The 23,665-nt window shown below is 39.7% G+C and overlaps 1 protein-coding gene across 1 annotated transcript in view; it reads left to right on the forward strand.

Moving 5' to 3' along the window:
- Positions 1-23,665, forward strand: part of dnah5l (dynein, axonemal, heavy chain 5 like) — a 367,508-nt gene that overhangs the window by 75,336 nt on the left and 268,507 nt on the right. Inside the window, exons 15-19 of the mRNA XM_072575753.1 lie at positions 12,791-12,992; positions 17,909-18,004; positions 18,085-18,258; positions 18,609-18,698; positions 18,833-18,988. Of these exons, the coding sequence (XP_072431854.1) occupies positions 12,791-12,992; positions 17,909-18,004; positions 18,085-18,258; positions 18,609-18,698; positions 18,833-18,988 (718 nt within the window). The remainder of the gene's footprint in view (positions 1-12,790; positions 12,993-17,908; positions 18,005-18,084; positions 18,259-18,608; positions 18,699-18,832; positions 18,989-23,665) is intronic.

Here is a 23,665-nt window from a genome sequence, read left to right on the forward strand (position 1 = left end):
GGAGTGCAGGGATGACTAGAGATTTTCTTAGTTGTGACCCTCTTAGCATGCACCTTAGCCCACTAGGATATCCACAGCAGGTTACATAACATAAGAACTACGTTTGAGAGTAGAAAATTTGACCCCTCAAGCCTGCTCTGCCATTTAAGATCATAATTTATCTCATTTCAGCCTCAACACCATTTTCCTGCCCACTCTCCATAGCCCTTCTTCCTTTTACTCAGTAAAAATCTGTCTGTCTCTTCCTTAAATTTATTCAATGTACTGGCATCCACCTCACTCTGGGGTAGTGAATTCCATAGATTCACAACCCTTTTAGAGAGGTAATTTATTCTCAAATCTGTTTTAAATCTGCTGCCCCTTATCCTAAATATATGGTTTCTCATTCTACACTGACCAACATGACAAAACATTCTCTTAATGTCCAATTTGCCAACCTCCCTTTGTATTTTATATGCTTCAATTAGATCTCCTCTTATTCTTGTAAACTCCAGAGAGTATAGGCCTAAACTACTCAGGTTCTCTTCATAAGACAAACCCTCATCTCTGGAATCAATCTAGTGAACCTCCTCTGAAATACCTCCTTTACAACTTCATCCCTCCTCAAGTAATATGACTAATTAGTCTTATTAATGCCCTATAGAGTGTAGAAACTGTTCCTTAGTTTTATATTCTATTCCAGTAGCAATAAATGCCAAATTCTATTTGCCTTCCTTATTACATGCTGTACCTGCATGATAGTTCTCTGCAATTCATAAATTATGTCATAGAGTCATAGAGATGTACATCATGGAAGCAGACCTTTCCGTCCAACCTGTCCATGCCGACCAGATATCCCAACCCAATCTAGTCCCACCTACCAGCACCCGGCCCATATCCCTCCAAACCCTTCCTATTCATATACCCATTCAAATGCCTCTTAAATGTTGCAATTGTACCAGCCTCCACCACATCCTCTGGCAGCTCATTCCATACACGTACCACCCTCTGCGTGAAAAAGTTGCCCCTTAGGTCTCTTTTATATATTTCCCCTCTCACCCTGAACCTATGCCCTCTAGTTCTGCACTCCCTGATCCCAGGGAAAACACTTTGTCTATTTATCCTATCCATTTTCCTCATAATTTTGTAAACCGCTATAAGGTCACCCCTCAGCCTCTGACGCTCCAGGGAAAACAGCCCCAGCCTGTTCAGCCTCTGTCTATAGCTCAAATTCTCCAACCCTGGCAATATCCGTGTAAATCTTTTCTGAACCCTTTCAAGTTTCGCAACATCTTTCTGATAGCAAGGAGACCAGAATTGCACGCAATATTCCAACAGTAGCCTAACCAATGTCCGGTACAGCCACAACATGACCTCCCAACTCCTATACTCAATACTCTGACCAATCCTCTTCACTATCCTCTCTGCCTGCGACTCCACTTTCAAGGAGCTATGAACCTGCACTCCAAGGTCTCTTTGTTCAGCAACACTCCCTAGGACCTTACCGTTAAGTGTATAAGTCCTGCTAAGATTTGCTTTCCCAAAATGCAGCACCTCGCATTTATCTGAATTAAACTCCATCTGCCACTTCTCAGCCCATTGGCCCATCTGGTCCAGATCCTGTTGTAATCTGTGATAACCCTCTTCGCTTATAAACTTCATAACTTTAATAACTTCATGGATTGAAGAATCAGCAATAACTCTTTCTGGAACAAATTGCTTCTTGAGATGAAAGAGACAAGGTGAGAGTGTTATAAAAGAATTAAAAGCAACATATGAATTAGCCATCTCTGGAAAGGAGCAAAGCAACATAAACAAGCTGTTTCCCTGGGAGAGAAGAGATAACAACTACTTGATCATCTTTTGCCTCATAACAAGTGGGAAATTAAATCTGCGAGCAGAAGTAATATTTGACATAACAGGGTTAGTTACAGAAAAGCTGTGTTTGCTAACCCTGAATATAACAAGGAACAGGGGAGATACTTCTGATAAGAAGGCAAGCTACAGTGTTGAATTCTCCAGAAGTGTCATCAATGGGTGATGAAAGAATCTATTAAATCATCAATATTGTCACACCACAAACTTTGAAGAGAGAAAATTGTACAAGAATCTAATACTCGCACAAGTCAATGGCAAAAATTCGAAGACCAATACTGCACAAGAATTGAACCCTGAATGTGTCCAGAGAAAGACACTGTTGTCGAAATCCTGGCCAGAATCCATCATTAACTGGGTAATAGCCAGACTGCGTGGTGAAGTTTAACTTGTTTACTTGAGGGGTTTTATTTTTGTTGCTACCTGCAATAAAGTTTAATTCAATGTTTCAGTGCTTGATTGTCTGTGAACTGAATTAAAAGTAATTTGTGATGATTTTTCCATAACAATGAGGACAACCAAATTCCTCTGCACTGGAGCTCTCTGAAGTTTCTTTCTATATAGATAATAAGTTACCTTTCTATTCCTCTGACCAAAATAGATAATGTCACACTTATCCACATAAAACTCCATCTACTAAATCTTGTTCTGTTCACCTAATTTATCCATATACATTTGTAAATTCCTTATTTCTTCATTTCATCCTAGTTTTCCACTTACTTTTGTGTCATCTCTAAATTTGGCCTTCTATCCTTGCATTCAATTCATTCCTATAGATTGTAAATAGGTGGGGCCAAGACTGAACCCTATGGCATTCCATTAGTTACACCATGCTCTTTTTTTATATGTGCATTATTAAATGTCATTTGGAAATTCAAATACTACACAGCTGGTTTTTAACTCCTGCTCTGTATGTTCCTGGAAGGATAAATACAAAATGTTTTTCAACTCATATACAGAGTCTAGCATATAACCCATAGGAATTGTGTTCCTGTTGTGAGGAGACAATTAGATTTCCTTGCACTTTGACCTTTTTAAGTCAAATTCTGAAGCTTCCTGAGCATCCTACAAGGTGCAATATTCTAGGCGTTCACACAGGAAATACTTTAATAGTCAGTGCATTCCAAGCTTAGAAGTTACATCATCAGTCAGGCTTGGCTTGCAGTCTTATAGAATCATAGAATCCCTACAATGTGGAAACAGGCCCTTTGGCTCAACAAGTCCACACCGACCCTCTGAAGAGCATCGCACCCAAACCCCCACCCTATTACTCTAAATTTACCCCTGACTAATTCACCTAACCTACACATACCTGAACACAATGGACAATTTACTGTGGCCAATTCATCTAACCTGCACATGTTTGGATTGTGTGAGGAAACTGGTGCACTTAGAAGAAACCTACGCTGACACGGGGAGGTTATGCAAATTTCATACAGACAGTTGCTGCGGCTGAAATCGAACTCGGGTCTCTGGCATTGTGAGACAGCAGTGTTAACCACTGAACCATAAGCTTTGTTTAAAAAAAGTCTTGTCCAAAAATCCAAAAATTCATAATTAATTAAAGGTTCTGATCTGTTATCATGATAAGGGACTGAATTTATGATTGGCATTTCTGTGGCAGCAGAATGGTGTATTGCCTCCCAAAAAAAGGTACCCATTGGCATTGTACTGTAGGCCCCCCTCAATGGTCAGCGAGAAATTGAGAAGCAAATTTGTAAGGAGATCTCAGGTAGTTGTAAGAATGATCATTGTAATGGTATGGGATTTTAACTTTCCAAACATAGCCTGGGACTGCCATAGTGTTAAGAGCTTGGATGAGGAAGAAGGAAGAATTTGTTATATGTACAAGAAAATAGTCTTATTCAATATTTGGATGTACCAACAGGGAAGGAGCAAAGCTTGACCTTCTCTTGGGAAATAAGGCAGAGCAAATGACTGAGGTGTCAGTGGGGGATCACTTTAGGGCCAGTGATCTAAATTCTACTGGTTTAAAATAGTTATGGAAAATATTAGACCTGATCTAAAAGTTAATGTTCTAAATTGGAGTAAGGCCAATTTTGACAGTATTAGGCAAGAACTTTCAAAGGTTGATTGGGAGAGGCTATTTGCAGGTTGAAGGATGGGTGGAAAGTGGGAGGCCTTTAAAAATGAGATAATGAGAGTTTAGGGATAGTATGTTCCTGTTAGTATGTAGGGCAAGGCTGGTAGGTATAGGGAATGCTGAATGACTGGAGAAATTGAGCTCTGGTCAAGAAAACGGAGGAATATGTCAGGTATGGGCAGCTGGAATCGAGTGAATCCCTCGGAGTATAAGGGTAGTAGGAGTATACTCGAGATAAATCAGGAGGGCAAAAGGGGGACATGAGATAGCTTTGGCAAATAGTGTTAAGGAGAATCTAAAGAGATTTTACAAATACATTAAAGGGCAAATGAGTAACTAGGGAAAGACTAGGGTCCCTTAAAGATTAATAAGACTTCTGTGTGGAACCACAGGCAATGGGTGAAATACTAAATGAATATTTTGAGTCAGTAGTTACTGTGGAGAAGGATATGGAAGCTAGAGAACTTGGAGAAATAAATAGTGATATCTTGAAAAGTGTCCATATTGCAGAGGATGAAATGCTGGATATCTTAAAACACATAAAGGCGGATGAATCCCTGGGACCTGATCAGGTGAATCTCAGAACTTTGTGGGAAACTAGGGAAGTGATTGCTGGACGTCTTGCTGAGATATTTGTGTCATTGATAGCCACACATGAGGTGCCGGAACATTGGAGGGTAGCTAATGTGGTGGCATTATTTAAGAAAGGTGTTAAGGTAAAGCCAGGTAACTGTAGACCGTTGACCTTGACTTTAATGGGTACATTTTTGGAGGGGTTTCTAATGAAAAGGATTTCCATGTGTTTGGAAAGGCAAAGATTGATTAAAGATAGTCACCATGGATTTGTGCATGGGAGATCATGTCTCATTAACTTGATTGGGTCTTTTGAAGAAGTTATGATGAACACCGATGAAGACAGATGGTGGGCATTTTTTGTATGGACTTCAGTAAGGAGTTCAACAAGATGGTAGACTGGTTAGCGAGGTTAGATCACGTGGAATCCAGGGAGAGCTAGACAGTTGGATTCAAAATTGACTCGAAGGTAAGAGACAGAGGGTAGTAATGGAGGGTTGTTTTTCGGACCGGAAACCTGTGACCAGCAATGTGCTACAAAGATCGATACTGTGTCCATTCCTTTTCATTATTTGGATAAATGATTTGGATGTGAATATAGGAGGTGTGGTTAGTAAATTTGCAGATGACACTAAAATTGGTGGTTTACTGGACAGTGAAGAAGAATACCTCAGAGTACAATGGGAATTTGATCAGATGGGCCAATGGGTCAAAGAGTGGTAGATGGAGTTTCATTTAGATAAATGTGAGATCCTGCATTTTGGAAAAGCAAATCCATGCACGACTGAAACACTTAATGGGAAAGTCCTGGGAATGTTGCTGAATGAAGAGACTCTGAAGTTCAGGTTCATAGTTCATTGAAAGTGGAATCACAGGTAGACAGGCTAGTGAAGAAGGCATTTGGAATGCCTGCCTTTATTGGTCAGTGTATTGAGTATAGGAGATCATGTTGTGGCTGTACAGAACATTGGTTAGGACACTTTTGGAATACCGTTCAATTCTGGTCTCCCTGCTATACTGATGTTGTGAAACTTGAAAGGGTTCAGAAAAGATATTCAAGAAAGTTGCAGGGATTTGATGGGTTGGCTATATGGAGAAGCTGAATAGACTGGGGCTATTTTCCCTGGAGTGTTAGAGGCTGAGGTGTGACCGTCTAGAGGTTTATAAAATCATGAGAAGCATGGAGAGGGTGAATAGAAAAGGTCTTTTTCCCAGGGCAGGAAAGTCTAAAATTAGAGGGCATAGGTTTAAGGTGAGATGGAAAAGATGTGAAAGAGACCTAAGGGGCAACTTTTTCACGCAGAACGTGTTCGTATGTATGGAATGAGATGCCAGAGGTAGTGGTGGAGACTTGTACAATTATGACATTTAAAAGGCATCTGGATGAATACATGAAGGGAAGAGTTGAGAGTGATTTAGGCCAAATGCAGGCAAATGGGACTTGATTAATTTATGATATCAGATCAGCACGGACGACCTCTGTGCTGTGCAACACTGAGACTCTATGACTTCAGTCTTGCCAATAGCACCAAAATTGAAAGGAAAGTAAGTTGTCAAAAGGATGGTCTGCAAATGGGTGTGGACAAATTAAGTGAATGGGCAAAAATTTGGCAGATGGAGTATATTCTGGGAAAATGCAAACTTGATCACTTTGGCAGGAAGAAGAGAAAATTAAGATAATATTTAAGTGAAAAGAGATTGCAGAAGTCAGTGGTGTCCTGAATTTCAAAAGAAAACAAACAGAATACTGATGGTTATTGAAAGGGAAATGGAATAAAAATAAACACAAAGTTTACTGCAGCTATACAGTGCCTCAGTGGACCACTTCAGGAACACTCTATCCGGTTTTGGTCTTAATTGAAAAAAAACTTTAGCAACATTTTAGAGTAAGTTCACTTGAGTCACTCCTTTATGAAGAAGGTTGAACAGGTTGTACAAGTTGCGTAAATACCCATTAGAGTTTAGAAGAATGAGGGATGATCTTATTAAAATGTGGAAGGGGATTACGATGACCTGGTGGTATCATTGCTAGCCATTAATCCAGACACCCGGGTAATATTATGGGGACCTGGATTCAAATCCCATCATGATAGATGGTAGAATTTGAATCCAGTAAAAATCTGGAATTAAGAGTCTAATCATGTGACGACATTGGTGAGGCCTCTTCTGGGATATTGTGTTAGATCTACTCATCCAGTTATAGGAAAGGCATGATCAAGCTGGAGGAGGTTCACAAGAGATTTACCTGGATGTTACCAGGTATGGAAGGTTTGATTTATAAAGAAATGCTGGATAGGCTGGGACTTTTTTCACTCGAGTGTAGGAGGCCGAGACGTGACCTGATGGAAGTTTATAAAATAATAAGAGATTAGATACATTTAGTGGTAGTTTTCTTTGCCCTAGGATTGGGGAATTGAAGTCTGGGGGCACATTTTTAAGGCGAGAGGAGAGAGATATAAAAAAGACACGAGAGGCAATTTTTTTACATAGAGAGTGGTTCATGTGTAGAATGATTTATGTGGTCATATGCAGGTCCCTACACTGCAACAATCATTTTCCCTTTAGCATACTGAAGGCAGTATTTGTGTCCCACTGTAAAGCCAAGCACCATTTGCTCTGCAAAACTGAGTACATCCAGTATTACAACATACATAACAATATGGCCTGCCTGTGTCAATTTTTAGTTTAAAGCCAAGCCAAAGACCCAAGAGAAAGAAGGATGCTGCAGGACCAGTATAAGCCCTGTCCTGCAAATCAAAAGAAATAGGCATTTCATAGGTACACATTTAGAAGGATGTTAGTCAATGTAATGAGGTCAGGAAGAGATGAAGGTGGCACATAACGAATAGGTGAGCATTGCTGAAGTGAAGATTGTTATCGATCTTGCTTCATTTCTTCAACCCTTAATCTCGAAGTTTCATTAAAGTGTATTCAGTGTTATCTTTAGGCAAGCATTCAGCAGTTCAGGCATTAAGTATGATATCACCCTGTCCATGATATAATATTGGAGTTTTCACATACATTCAAACACAACATCTAGTCAATAGGCCAGTCATATCTATTTCGTTCAAAATTCTGTCAGTAGGAAGAAAGCAAAGTGAGATATTACTTCTAAAGAGTACAGCACAAAGGATGTTTAAAAAAATAAATAAATATTTGTGTTTTTGATCTGATCCCTGTCATTGAGATTAAATCCAGTACCTGTCTCCACGTCAGAATACCTTCTCAACACTTCTGATATATTCAAAATAATAGACAGTTATGGCTTCCTGAAAATCCTCAGTGGCCATTGACCAGTTTTAGCCAGGTTGTTCACTGGGTCGGAGGGGTGAAGGAGGGAATATCAATGTAAGCAGAGGTTACTAATTCCTTGTTCTGCTGCTCAGTGGCCATTCCTGAGGAAGCTGCTATGTCTCTGACATCTTAGCATCTTGGAGAACAATTGGAAAATTCTAATTGGGCTATAATTTTTGACTTTATAATTACTGTATTATAATGAGTTATCTGCTGCTTGTGGACATGTAGCCTTTCTGCCCATGTCCTGGTCTCTAGAAAATGGCTTGGGAGGTTAAGATGAAGCCAGCAAACTGGCACACCGGCAGACAGTGTGAAATCATATATTGAGTTGCCTCTGTTCTTAAACCTGTAGGTGAAATTCCTGCATTACTCTCTGCTTTTAGTAAGAATAAATGTTGAACATTATAAAGTTAATTTCGATGATGTATACTTTTAAAATTAATAACAATGAGAAACAAGATATACATTTGGTTTCAATAGACACAAAAAATTTTTTTAGATAGAACATGTTCAGAATGTATTTTGCATTTATGCATTTTGATGCTCAATTTGTAGAAATGTCAATGCGCAGGGAAAAACTATTGGCTAGTTCCTCTGATTTGTTGTATTTGTACTGCAGGGATTTCATGGAGCATTTGAGTTTAAATTAAAATCGGTGCATGGGTAGATGTCTATTTCCATTTAATTTTCAGCAGTTTGAAGTTTGACCTCATGAATTCATCAGCCAGAAAATCCACCAGGTTCTTACCATTCACAAGCAACAGAACCAAATGACTCACCCTCTCCTGCTGCTGTTCCTGCTATCCTGTATAAAAGAATTTCTAGAGAGTCAAAAAATAGGCCAGTTTCAGAAAATTAAATGAGAATCTTTCTGCTTAGTATCCAAAAATGAAAGAAATGCCAGGAAGCCAAAGTTGGAAACTGTGCATCAGCAAAAAACTAATATTCCCCTGAAACACGTGTTCTCCCCACTTAAAAAAAACTTTTCAAACTGATCAAAGCATTCTTGCTACATTATTGCATATACCATTTAGTTTCCCAAATTGAAAGCAGTGTCATATTTAAATTAGTGATTCTGTAACTATAAGCAAACAGCCTTTGGATGAATTACTATTTTGGTTCAGACTTTGTGAATACAAAGCAGCTTACCCACTTTGTGCTGTCATAGTAACTGATCTGTTCTGCAATCCCTAGTAAAAGGAACAATAGCAAGTGAGCATTTCTGTAAAGAAAAGGGAAAGGGGCAGGGGCATAGGTTGTTGTGTTCAGTTACTGGCTTTCGGTTGTCCATAACCTTGGATTTATTTAAGATTTTCTCTTTTCTCCTCAGTAAATGAAGCAAACTGCCCTGTGGTTATCAATGATACACTCTTTCACTGTTTTCACTGCAGTTCCTCTTGCATATTTAATACTTCTGTTGGCAGATTTCTTACGATTTGGGGAGACAAGGGGCAAAGGTGGCACAAGTTCAGATTTCATTGACTCCCCACTATATTCATACTGAGTGTGAAAATGAAGACATTTAAATGATTTTGAATTGGAATTAATGTTTATTTAGTGCCTTGCCATTTAGAATGAAATCATGGTGTTCGCAGTCTGTCAAGAGGAGCAATTCTCATTGCACCAAACTTGTTTTCCTTTTGCCTTTTTCTCTTTTCACGGTCGAGCTTTTCTACTTTAACACAAAAGCATAGAACTATGTAAAATCAACAGACAACCAGTTGTAAATGAAGTATATACGAGAGATCATCAGAGTAAAGAATATCCTTAAAGAAATGTGATCTAGGAAGGAATTCTTTGAATTAAGCATGTTCACTCCCGCAAAGGGAGCAACAGCCAATAATTACCATTGGAGTTGGCAATTCTGTTGAAAACTGATTTGAATGGATTGTTACAGTGATTGAGGAGGTAGAAAATTACATAAGGTATGCTAGAAGGATCCAACATGAACAAACCAATCAAGAACTAGTTGTTGGCTAAATCGCACTGTATACAATATAGGAGCAGAATTAGGCTATTCAGCCCATTGAGTCTGCTTTACTATTTGATCATAGCTGATATGTTTCTCAACCCCACTCTCCTGCCTTCTTCCCATAGTCCTTGATCCCCTTACTAATCCGATCCTTTCTATCTCTATAAAATACACTCTTTGGCAATGACTTCCATGGCTGAAGAAATTCATCCTGCTCTCAGTTCTAAAGGATCATTCCTTCACTATGAGGCCATGTCCTCAGGTCCTAGTCTCTCCTACTAATGGACACACATTCTCCACATCCACTCTATCCAGGTAAACTAACTGCACAGAGCCAGGTCTCGTCACTAAGTCACTCGTTATTTATCAGTGCCCTGGCCAGCTAGCTCAGAGTCAGTCCTCCACTGAGGATATTCTAATCTGCTGGTTATATTAGTCAGCCAAGGCTTTCATGATTGGTCCAGCTTAACAACCCCAATCAAGAACCTTGCAGTTAATAAGGTCAGCCTAGTTCCAATCACTTTACCATGCCTTTTAGTTTTCTGTAAGTTTCAATCAGATTACCCCTTGTCTTTCTAAACTCCATCAAATACAGACCAGATACATCAAATACAACCGCTCCTCATATGACAAGCTCTTCATTCCTGGGATCATTCCTGTAAACTTGCTCCAAGTCTAGCTCATCATTCCTTAGTCATGGGGTCCAAAATTGCTTGCAGTATTCCAAATGTGTCAGCATCTTAAAGAAGTGTCCTTTATGACATGGAGGGGAGAAGGTCAACTGCCAAGGGAGCTGGTCAACAAAACAATACTAGTGAACTAGGTCTCAGTAAAACCTGATGTCACAGGTAATGAATTTCTGACAAATTAATGTGCATTTAATGAAATCTGTGGTAACTATTGAGAAACAAGCTTCTGCTGACCTAAAGCTGTTATCGTGTGCCAATTTACATTCCATGGAAACTTATGCTTTATGTTTTGTGCCTTAAAATTAATAGAGGGCTGATCATAATTGAAGATCTTAATGAATTATTTTAATTCTGTCTCTAACACAAATACAGATGATTATGTGACTGAATCTCACCCTATGAAGGAATTTGTAAGAGTGAAAAAATAGACCCTGAAAATCTTTGCCCATCCTCATTCAAGGTCTTAACAACTGAACTCACTGGGTTACAATCCAACTGCATGTTGTATAGTCACTTGATGCTGCATGGGCTTGTGTGCAGATTGTGTGAATGTCAGTCTACATTTACTGCTTTAACTTTTAACATCTCAGAACCATTTTTCTGTTGGTAGAACAAAGTGGCACCTTAAAGGCTCAATCAAAGGCTCCCTTGTCAACAAATTTGTCAAAGGATCTCCCCTCCAACATACCAAAAGAGCATTTCACAGGCTGTGTTGATAAATTTATGTGAACCGTCTCAGGCAAAGTCAAATGATGAATTGTCTGGAAATTCTTCTTGCCCTCTAGTTTCTTGTATTCCAAAAAAGATGTCTGTCTTATTAAAAGCAAATTTTGCTGAAGGAAAATCTGAGGAGCAATAATTGTATGAAAGAATAGTGCAGCCTGGATGTCTGCTCACATACTGATTAGTGAGCTTAATGCCTTCACCAACAGAAGGCTTTATTGCAGCTACCAGCACAGTCGTCTAATTTCATTGTTAATGTCAGCAGGGAAGAATATCATTTTTTTTCTGCTCGTTTCAAATATACACATTTGCCCTGGAGAAAGCATCTGTGGCAGTAATTGCAGAGCATTTTGGCAGTTATATGTTTGATCCTTCCATTTGCACCTGTGTGAAAGCATGATAATTTTTTCTTTGCAATATTGCAATGGCCCTATACTTAAGGTGGGAAAAGTCCATTCAAGGTCTTTGAATAACCCAGTTAAATAGTTCTGCTTCTGAACATTTATGGGGCATATTATTTGAGTATGCTGTGCAATAACAGAATTGCTGCCCCATAATGTGTAATCAGTGTATTGATAGAAGATTCTCCTGGCATGTAGCACATAATATTCTGGGGATTCCAGCTAGGCCACAGTGAGCAGTTAGTGAGGTTTTGGTGCCCATTAGCCTTACCTCAGTTTCCTTCCACTTAGCCAAGTTACCAAACAGATCAATAATAAGCCATCACTTGCATGAGCTTCAACTTTATCGAAAAGTCTCTTTCTAGAGACTGTATCCAATGTCTATTGAAATACCATAAAAGATCGGCTCTCCTGTTTTTTCTGTTCATCCTTCCTAAGTGATGCCCCCATCCTGATTTCTGATCTCTCCCTTCCTCTTCCCCATTCTCCAAATGAAGCCTAGTGCAAAAGGCTGACATTCCTGATAGCACATCAACCTCTGAACCTGACTAGCTAGGACTAAGGAATCAAGTACAGCAAACTTTGTTTAACCGGTGCCTTATGAACCAGCCCTCTTGATAATTCAGCAAAAATTATATACCTGAAATATTGGAAGTTTACTGTATGATCATAATCTCCACAAAGTTTGTACAGTTAGTTGAAAGTGCAAGTGAGAAGGCACTCTACCAGTAAGTTTTATTCAAGGCATTGCATTAATATTTAAGTGATTTATGTTGTAAATAAAGTATAACATCGATGTGTATACCCCCTGCATTACATTTATGTTACTTAGTGTGTATTTTTACATTCATTATGTGGATCTCTTGATCAACCAGCACACTCCTGGTCCTGTAGGTGCCAGTTAATAGAAGTTTGCTGGCGTAAGCAGGTTAAATTTGTTAGGACATGAGGAGAATCTGTTCTTCCAAGTTTCCTGACAGCAAAGCTGCCCCTCTCCTCCATCCCTTTGGTCCTTCTGCAGCCCCCTGTAAAGATTAACGGTCTTAGTGGCTGCATTTGTTTAGATAGGCCACCAGGAGATTCTTGTTCCTGCCATGAGGAAGTTTTCTGAGGGGATTTATTAGTTTCAATTTTTTGTCGCAATAAATAAAATCATAACAAAATGTTTTACTTTTAGTGAAAACTATATATTTGGCAAGTTTGATACTTTTTGCAAACGTCTGGAGAAGATTGCATTCATGATGAACACGATGGAGAACCTTTCAGATCTTCAGCATGTTAAAATGGAGGGATTTGACAAAATATATGTGCGTTATCAGACAATTATAAACAGCACAAAATCAAAGACTTATGATGTACTGGACCATAGGAAACAAGAGGTAAAACATTCACTTGTTATTACAGATCATGTAGCCTTCATTGCTTTTATCTGTACTGAAATGTATTTGATTCATAAAATTAGAATATAGCCAATGATTCTGGGGAATATTTTAGCTGCTAATGTAATGTAATGACACATTTCAACATGAATACCATGGATCAAAGGGACAGTATGTTGTTGAAAGTGATAGTTAACCATTGTGGTTGTTCTTTGCTCTAGGTTCAGAAGAGGGGTACGATGGATGGCATTTCAGTGAGGGATATAAATTGAAGATCCTGAAAAGTAGATGGGATCCTCTAGGGAAGGTAGGAGGGTAGGCAGGTAGTACAGGAGTCTCCTGTGTCTACCCCTGTCTCAAACAAGTATGCTGTTTTGGAAAATACGGGAGGTGATGTACTCTTAGGAGAATGTAAGACTGAGACATGATTACTCCCAGTGCCACGAGCTAGTGAGGGTAGGAATAGGAGGATAGAATAGATGAATGTGTGTCTGAGGAACTGGTGCAGGGGAGAAGCATTCACACTTTTGGATCATTGGAATGTCTTCTGGGGTAGAAGTGACCTGTACAAGAAGGACAGATTGCACCTGAATTGTAAGGGGTCTAATATGCTGGTGGGGAAATTTGCTACAGCTGCTTGGAAGCATTTAAACTAGTGGGGGATTGATGGGGGGGATACCCATGGAGATAATGAGGAAAGAGATCAGTCTGATACTGGTACATTTGGGGAAAAAAAAGGAGTATGTCAAACAGACAGGGCAGACAAGAACAAAGTAGACCACAAGGTAATACTGATTAATTAAACCGTATTTATTTCAATGCAAGAAGCCTAACAGGGAAGGCAGATAAACTCAGGGCCTGGTTAGAAACATGGGACTAGGATTTCATAGCGTTTACAGAGATTTGGGTCAGGGATGGACAGGTCTGGCAGCTTAATGTTCCAGGATATAGCTGTGAAAGGAAGGATTAAAAGGCGGGCAAAACAGGAGGGGGAGTGATATTTTTGATTCGGGATATCATTACGGCTGTATTTAGGGAGGATATTCCTGGGAGTATGTCCTGGGAAGTTATTTGGGTGAAACTGAGAAATAAGGAAGGGATGATCACATATCAGGATTATCCTATATACTCCCCAATAGTCAGCAGGAAATTGAGAAATAAATTTGAAAGAAGATCTCAGTTATCTGTAGAGCAATAGGGTAGTTATAGTGGGGGATTCTAACTTTTCAAACATAGATAAGGACTGCCATAGTGTTACGGGCTTGGATGGAGAGGAATTTATTAAGTGTGTACAAGAAAATTTTCTTATCCTGTATGTGGATATACCAGCCAGAGAAGGTACAAAACTTGACCTACTCTTTGGACATAAGGCAGGGCAGGTGACTGAGGTATCAGTGGGGGAGCATTTTGGGGCCCAGTGAGCATACTATTAGTTTTAAAATAATGTTGGAAAAGGATAAAAGTTAAAGTTCTAAATTGGAGGAAGGCTAATTTTGATGATACAAAGGGCAAGGCTGGTAGGTGTAGGGAATGCTGGATGTCTAGAGAAATTGAGGTTTTGGTCAAGAATAAGAGAGAGGCATATGTCAGATATAACCAGCAGAGGGGTTCTCCTTAACATTATTTGCCAAAATTATCTCATGTCCCAAAAAGGGTACATGAGGTAACATTGGCAAATAGGGAGAATCCAAAAGGCTTCTCGAAATACATTAAGGACAAAAATGTAATTAGGGAGAGAATAGGCCTCCTTAAAGATAAGCAAGGCCACCCATGTGTGGAACAGTAGGAGATGGGGGAGATACTAAATGAGTATTTTGCATCAGTGTTTACTGTGGAGAAGGATGTGAAGATAGAGAATGTGGGGAAATAAATAGCAACCTCTTTAAAAGTTTCACTATTACAGAGGAGAAGGTGCTGCATGTCTTAAAATGCATCAAAGTGGATAAATCCCAGGACCTGGTCAGGTGTACCCGAGAACTCTTTGTGAAGGTGGAGAAGTAATTGCTTGGCCTTTTGCTGAGATATTTGTATCATTAATAGCCTCAGACAAGGTACCACAAGACTGGAGGTTGGCTAACGTAGTGCCAGTACTTAAGAAATGCGATAAGGAAAAGGCAGGGAACTATAGACTGTTGAGCCTGACCTTGATGCTGGGCACGTTGCTGGAGGGAATCCTGAGGGACAGGATTTACATGTATTTGGAAAGGCAAGGACTGATTGGGGATAGTCAATATGGCCTATTTGTGTGGGAAATCATGTCTCACTAACCTGATTGAAATGTTTGAAGAAGTAACAAAGTGGATTGATGTGGGCAAAGCGATCAATGTGATCTATATGGATTTCAGTAAGGCGTTCAACAAGGTTCCTCATGGTAGACTGGTTAGCAAGGTTAAATCACATGGAATAGAGGAAGGACTAACTATTTGGATACAGAACTGGCTCAAAGGTGGAAGACAGAGGGTGGAGGGTTGCTTTTCAGACTGGAGACCTGTGACAAGCAGTGTGCCACAAGAATTGGTGCTGGGTCCATTGCTTTTTGTCACTTATATGAATGATTTGGATGCAAACATAGGAGGTATGGTTAGTAAGTTTGCAGAGGACGCCAAAATTGGAGGTGTAGTGGGCATTACCTCAAATTACCTCAGAATACAACGGGATTTGATCAGATGGGCCAATGGGCCAAGGAATGGCAGATGGAGATTAACCTGGGTACATATGAGGCATTTTGGAAAGGCAAATCAGGGCAGGACTGAAACACTTAATGGTAAGGTCCTGGGGAGCATTGGTGAACAAAGAGATCTTCGAGTGCAGGTTCATAGTTCCTTGAAAATGGAATTGCAGGTAGATAGGAAAGAAAAAGAAAGCATTTGATATACATGCCTTTATTGGTCAGTGCATTCAGTGTAGAGGTTGGGGAGGTCATGTTATGGCTGTACAGGACATTGGTTAGGCCACTATTGGATGCTGTGTGCAATTCGGTTCTCCCTGATATTTGTTGTGAAGTATGTTGTGAAATTTGAAAGGGTTCAGAAAAGACTTACAAAGATGTGTGGACGATTGCTGGGTTTGAGCTATAGGGAGAATAGGCTTGGGCTATTTTCCATGGAATGTTGGAGGCTGAGGGATGAACTTAATAGAGGTTTACAAAATCATAAGGACAATGGATAAGGTAAATAGGCAAGCTTTATTTCCTGGGGTGGGGGAGACCAAAGCTAGAGAACATTGGTTTAAGGTGAGAGTGGAAAGATTTAAAAGGGACCTAAGGGGCAACTTTTTCATGCAGAGGATGGTTTGTGTATGGAATGAGCTGTCAGAGGAAGTGGTGGAGGCAGGTACAATTACAACATTTAAAAGGCATTTGGATGTGTATGTAAATAGAAAGGGTTCAGAGGAATGTGGCCAAATGCTGGCAAATGGGACTAGATTTATTTAGGATACCTGGCAGTATGGACATGTTAGACTGAAGAGTCTGTTGCTGTGCTGTATATCTCTATTGCTCTATGACTCTAAGAGGGAGGTTGTGGAGATACTTCTGAGCTAAACTATTTCCCACATAATAAAATCTGCAGAAAATTGTGCCCAAGGAAACACTGAAAGTTCTTATTGTCTAGAAATTCAAGATAGGGTTGGATGACTTTTTGGCAGCCATAGTTGATAACTGTAGCATGCTATGTTATCTTCAGAGCCTTTGCACAGAAACATACACTGCAAACCTATCTTTCTCCATCAAAAACAGAAAATACTGGAGAAATTCAGCATGTCTACCAGCACCTATGGGGAGGAAACAGGGTTAAAGTTTCAAGCCCAGTGACTGTTCATTGTGAAGAGTTCTAATATCTCTGTTTCCTCCCCACAGATGCTACCAAATCTGCTAAGTTTCTCCAGCACTTTTTGTTTTTGTTTCAGATCTCTAACATCCAGAGTTCTTTGCTTTGTTTTACTGTTAACTTCCATATTCCTTTGTTCTTCCCGAATTGTTTTAGTGACTTTTAATCCCAGTGATGACAATTCACATGGCTATGGCAGGAGGTAAACCTGAGGCAGGGGTACAATAAAGTCGTATAGATGGTCTGGCTCATAAAATTCACGTGTCTCGGTTTGAACAGGTGCAATGCAATTCCGTTGTATTGTATCAGTCCAGTTTTGATGAAAAAACAATTTCTTTGATTTGCATGTGGAACTGCACTCTAATGAATTGCTGAGTCCCTTTCTAGAGTAAGAAGGTGTCCTATGACATGATGGTTTTTCTATTTATACATGAGATATAGGCATCACTGGCTGGGCCAGCATTTATTGCCTATCACATGTTGCCTTTGGGAAAATGATGGTAAGCTCCCTTCTTCAACTGCTGCAATCCATTTCATGTAGGCATACACACAATGTTGTTAGAGAGGGTTTTCCAGGATTTTGAGTGAGTGACAGAGGGAATTTAATAGATTTTCAAGTCAGGATACTATATGTCTTGGAGATCAACATATTTCCCATAGTGTTCAGATATATCTGCAGGCCTTGTCCTTCTAAGTGGTAGTGATTATGGATCTAGAAGATGCTGTCAGAGGAAATTTGGTAAATTCCTACAGTGCATCCTGTGGATGACAAATGTGTGTGTCAGCAGTGAAAGGTATAAATGTTGAACGTGATGAATGTGGTGTCGGTTAAGCTGACTCTTTTGTCTTGGGTGTTGTTCAGCTTCTTGAATATTGTTGGAGTTGCACCCATCCAGGCAAGTGGAGACTACTCAACCATACTCCAGTCTTGTATTTAGTAGTCTTTTGGAAGATAAGAGAACAACTACTAGCCTCTGACCTGCTCTTGTATTCACATCACTATTATTATTTAGTTATTAATATGGCTATTATTTCAATGAATTATTTATTTAATAATAAGTGATGTTGTAATTTATGCTTACTTTTCAGTTTGACAATGATTACATGGAGTTTAAGTGCCAGATAGATGGACTTTATCAGTCAATGCAAACTTTTATGGATTCCTGGTTTGAACAGTCTTTAACTGTAAGTAATATTAAAACAAACATTGGAAAATACTATTACTATAAGCCTATTATCTTTACTGTTTCCTGGTATTTTTTCAGACGGAACGTATGCTAGACTTGCTGGGAAAATTTCTGCGTATTTCTGGACCACAATTAGATCTGACAGACAAGTATCTCATGCTTTTGCAACAATTTGGACGAGATTTAGATCTGATACGCAGGACCTACCAGAAACAAAGAGAAAATCCACCAGTCCCACGTAATGTTCCACCTGTAAGCTTACAATGCTAATTACAATTTATCTTCTAATGAAAGCTTTTATATAGAAGTGCCACATTCAAAGCAGAATCTACTTTAAACTACATAAATGCGATTTCTGTGGATGGTCTTCAGTGATTCCTGAAAGCCCGAAGCTAGGGTAGTGAGGGATATATTGATCATATGGTCAATATTTCTGACATTGAGACAGCCACTACACTTCAAAAGCAGTTTATTGTGTGTAAAGAACTTTCTGATGTCCTGAGGTCATGAAAGTCAATATCAACACTTTCTTCATTGGAAAGTACACATATTGTTCAATCCAATAAAGTATAAATAACTGTGTGAAATCTTCTGGTTGGAAGGTGTCTGGGAAGATTATGTGGGCCCGACAGCTATTCAGAAAAATAGACATTCCCATGAAGTTTCTGAAAAGCAATGTTGAAATTTTGAAGGTAACTTTATACAATTTTGATTTATTATTTAAAAATGAACAATAAGAACTTTTTGACTGAATAAGAACGTTTCACCAATATGATGTTTCAGTTTTAATGTTTACAGTATTACTGTATTTTTTTCACTTTCTTAGACCCCTGATATGAAAAAGGTTATCAAGAATTATAACAAGATGGCAGCTGTACTTCTGGAATTTGAGGTGTTGTATCACAGGGGTTGGTGCCGAGCTGTTGATTTTGCTCAAAATGGACTTCATGCCTCACTACTTGTGCGACATCCTGAGACTAAGGTTAAGATATTGTTCACTAACAGTATTGTGTCAATGTTTATAACTTATGCATTGAAACAATTCACTGTGTGTACGTTTTAAATACTTGCACTTTAGGGCCATAGTTTTTGGAAGTCTCCAGTGTAATAATGGAAAAAGACATACAAAAGTTAATATAAGTTAGTGTTATCTTTTCATTATATTTATGTTTTGATAAATGAAGTCTATTTTGTAAATCCTTTGGTTTCGAACTATGGGACATGATTTTCTGGAAACACCTGGAGCTTTCTGAAGGTTGATTGGATGAACTTAATTGGGTGGGAAACAAAAATTTGTCTTTCTGATGATGATTTGAAGATTTGTTGTTAACTTTGTGAAACCTTTCAGACGGTTCAGCTTTCCTGGCCTTAATCGTTGGGAGCGGCTTCTGCATTCATTCAGACGCCATGAATGTTCATTAATACTTCAGTCTGCTGAACTTATGGTACTGGCACAATCTTGTCAGCCAAAAACAAAAAGTATATGTGTTCACAAACATAACTACATTTATGAAGCAGATACCTGATAGGATAGACTTCTTCCTCCAAGCTCCAGTGAGAACAAACTTCTGTTACTTGACTCATTCATAACAAGTTCTTTGCACAACTGCTTATATTTCCAGAAAAGCTCCCCCTGCATTTCATACTTTTAGCTTTGATTTAACTGATTCTTTCTGACTTCTTCATTGTGAACTGTGAGATTTTGTTACAAGAATACCCACAAAATTGAGAGCTAACACTTTCTCAGCTTCCAGTAACCTGGAGAGTTCTAATCAGCCACTTCTGGTTTGGAAGCTACACAACCTAATCTTCTGTTGAGATGACTTATTCCCTGAGCTGCTCCTTTCGAGGAGAGAAACCATGCTTGTTCTGACCCTAGTCAATTATCCTCTGAACTGTCCTAAAAACTTTCAATCACTGCATGTTGTCAGCTAAAATCATTTCTTGGTTGCTCTAAACTGAAAATAAGCTAATAGCATTCCATATTTACCTGGGTTACTCCATTAGAACTCTAGTTGTTTGCAGCCACACACTATGTGAGGAAAACTAGATTAGGTCATTATTCCACAACAAATCTGACCTTGATTTTATTTTGAAGAAAACCCCTCATAAAAGACACCAATATCCATATGCCAATGTTTTATATATATATATTATATAGATCTCACATGCAGTCCCCTGCCTTTTACCAACATTGTCAATGCATGTCCTCACTGATTGTGCACATTTTTCGCATGCAGAAGGAGAGAAGCACGGAGAGACATTAACACGGGTACATGAGTACTTTGCCTGGATTGTGAGCTGCACTTAGAGATATTAATTCTCAGAGCTGCAGTTGTCCATTTGTATTATTAGCAAGACAAATGAAGTTTGGGGGAAGTTAGGAGCTAAAGGTTTCTGATTCGTACATGGTTCAGAGACCTCAAAGAGTTAGAGTTGATACCAAGCCACAAAGCATTATGTCACATGTATACCTGCGATGATGCCTGTTAGGTGTTCATCTGTTTTGTGATGGTGTTGTTGACCCACGGAAGGTTTTGTGAAAAATCTAGTGGATGTGCATGTTCTTCCAGTTGTGATGAATTGTATGTGAGCTAATGGTATGTGAGCTGCTTAGAATTGTAGCTTCATTTGTATTTTAAGTATGAATCCTGGCAGAAGTGTGAGAGGCGGCAGCACTGTGGAGCAAGTAGTCCTACAATGGTAGCTGCAATGAAGTGGACGACACTAGTTGCACATGTGACACATGCTACTCAACCTTGTATTTGACAGTATGCTGTAGTGGCAACCTTATGATGCTAGCTCATACACATTAGGGCATGCAACACTGAATGGACAGTGGCATATACCCTGCAGAGTGCAGCATGTCATTCAACCTTTTGCAACATTAGAGCAGAGTTCTCATAAGCCAACCATGAGAGCTGACCTTTGCAACCACCACTGTCCAGGCTGTATTTATCAGTTGGCATGGCCTCTTGTTACCAACCAAAGGGAAAAGAACTTCCCTTCCAGCCAGGACAGCCTTCAGGAGAATTATGACTGAGATCATGCTGAACTATGGCAGGAATTTCTGTTCTCTACCTTTGACACCTCTAAGGGTGGGTGGGGGTGATGACATTGAGTGATGTTCCTGGATTCCAGGAAGTGAGATATTGCTTCAAGTTAAAGCCTGAAATGTCACAGCCTAATCCTTGCCTGCTTGCCCTTCAGATTTAGCATTTTACTCTCAAATGGATATGTAATACAAATATAGGAATTAGGATTAAAAATGGGCTTTTCAGCCCTTCAAACCTGCTGTACCATTCAATAAAATCATGCCTGATCTGTTTGTTTTCCCTAAATTCCACATTCCCATTTATCCTCAGTTTGATTTCCCTGCCTAACTAGGACTCGTCTACCTTGCTTTTAAAAACTGTAGAATCCCTATGTGTGGAAGCAAGCCGTTCAGCCCATTAAGTCCAATGATCCGCTGAAGAGCATCCCACCCAGACACAAATCCCTTCCCTATCTCTGCATTTTCTATAGCTAACTCACCTAGCCTACACCTCCCTGGAAACTATGGGAAATTTAGCATGGCCAATCCACCTACCTACACATCTTTGGACGGTGGGAGGAAACCGAGCACCCAGCGCACACCTACATAAATACGGGGCGTATGTGCAAACGCCGCACCAAAGAGTGGGATTGAAACCAGGTCCCTGGCGCTGTCAGGCAACAGTGTAAATCCACTGAAACTGGATATTTAAGACAAAAATATTTAATGACCCTCTCTTCCAGTACGTTCTGAGGCAGAGAATCCTGAACTTGATTGAGTTTTTTTGACGAAGTAACAAAGAGGATTGATGAGGGCAGAATAGTGGATGTGATCTATATGGACTTCAGTAAGGCGTTTGACAAGGTTCCCCGTGGGATACTGGTTAGCAAGGTTAGATCTCACAGAATACAGGGAGAACTAGCCATTTGGATACAAAACTGGCTCAAAGGTAGAAGACAGAGGGTGGTGGTGGAGGGTTGTTTTTCAGAATGGAGGCCTGTGACCAGTGAAGTGCCATAAGGATCAGTGCTGGGTCCTCTACTTTTTGTCATTTATATAAATGATTTGGATGTAAACATAGGATGTTTAATTAGTAAGTTTGCAGATGACACAAAAATTGGAGGTGTAGTGGGCAGTGAAGAAGGTTACCTCAGAGTACAATGGGATCTTGATAAGATGGGCCAATGGGCTGAGGAGTGGCAGATAGAGTTTAATTTAGATAAATGCTAGGTGCTGCATTTTGGATAAGCAAGTCAGAGCAGGACTTATACACTTAATGGGAAGGTTGTGGGGAGTGTTGGTGAACAAGGAGACCTAGGAGTGCAGGTACATAGTTCCTTGAAAGTAGAGTTACAGGCAGATAAGATACTGAAGAAGACGTTTGGTATGCTTTCCTTTATTGGTCAGAGCATTGAGAATAGGAGCTGGGAGGTCATGTTGCGGCTGTACAGGGCATTGGTTAGACCACTGTTGGAATATTGCATGCAATTCTGGTCTCCTTCCTATTGGAAAGATGTTGTGAAACTTGAAAGGGCTCAGAAAAGATTTACAAGGATGTTGCCAGTGTTGGAGGATTTGAGCTATAGGGAGAGGCTGATTAGGCTTGGGCTGTTTTCCCTGGAGCATTGGAGGCTGAGGGGTGACCTTATAGAGGTTTATAAAATCATAAGGGGCATGGATAGGATAAATAGACAAAGTCTTTTCCCTGGGGTGAGGGAGACCAGAACTAGCGGGCATAGGAGGAGAAAAATATTAAAGGAATCTAAGGGGCAACCTTTTCACACAGAGGATGGTATGTGTATGGAAAGAACTGTCAGAGGAAATAGTGGAGGCTGGTACACTTGCGGCATTTAAAAGACATCTGGATGGGCATATGAATAGGAAGGGTTTAGAGGGATATGGGCCGGGTGCTGGCAAATGGGACTAGTTTAGGTTGGGATATCTGGTTGGTATGGGCGAGTTGGACTGAAGGGTCTGTTTCCATGCTGTGCATCTCTACGACTCTATGACTGTATGAATTTGAAAATCCTCTGAGAGAAACAAAGTCCCCTCACTTCTGTCCTCAAAAGGTAAGGTCCAATTTTACAACAATGCTCCCCCAGTTCTCGACTCACCCACAAGAGGAAGCAACCTTTCTACCTTTGAATTTTTTGAAGAGATAACCAAGAACAGGCGAATGCTAATGGACATTGTTTAAGGACTTCAGCAGGCATTTGATAAAGTCTCACAGCAGATAAAACCAAGTTAGGAATTGAGGGCAATTACTACATTAACTGGGAAATTGTTTGAGTGGCAGGTGACAGAAAGGAGTAATAATGGGTAGATACCCCAACTGATAAAATGTGACTAATGCTGTCCCAAAAGGATCCATGTTGGGGCCTCAATTATTCACATTATTAACATTTTGGAGAATGACATAGATATCTAAAGTTGGATATGTAATGACATAGATATATCTAAAGTTCATGATGACAGAAAACTAGCATTGTAAACAGTGCAGATACTGGCATAAAATAACGAAGGGATATTTATAGACCAAGTGAATGGGCAAATGTGTGACAGAATGGAGATCAAAGTAAACAAACACTTTCTAGATGGTATGAAGTTACGTACAGTGAATGTACA

Source organism: Chiloscyllium punctatum, chromosome 8 (assembly GCF_047496795.1).
Source record: "Chiloscyllium punctatum isolate Juve2018m chromosome 8, sChiPun1.3, whole genome shotgun sequence".
NCBI classification, from domain to species: Eukaryota; Metazoa; Chordata; class Chondrichthyes; order Orectolobiformes; family Hemiscylliidae; genus Chiloscyllium; species Chiloscyllium punctatum.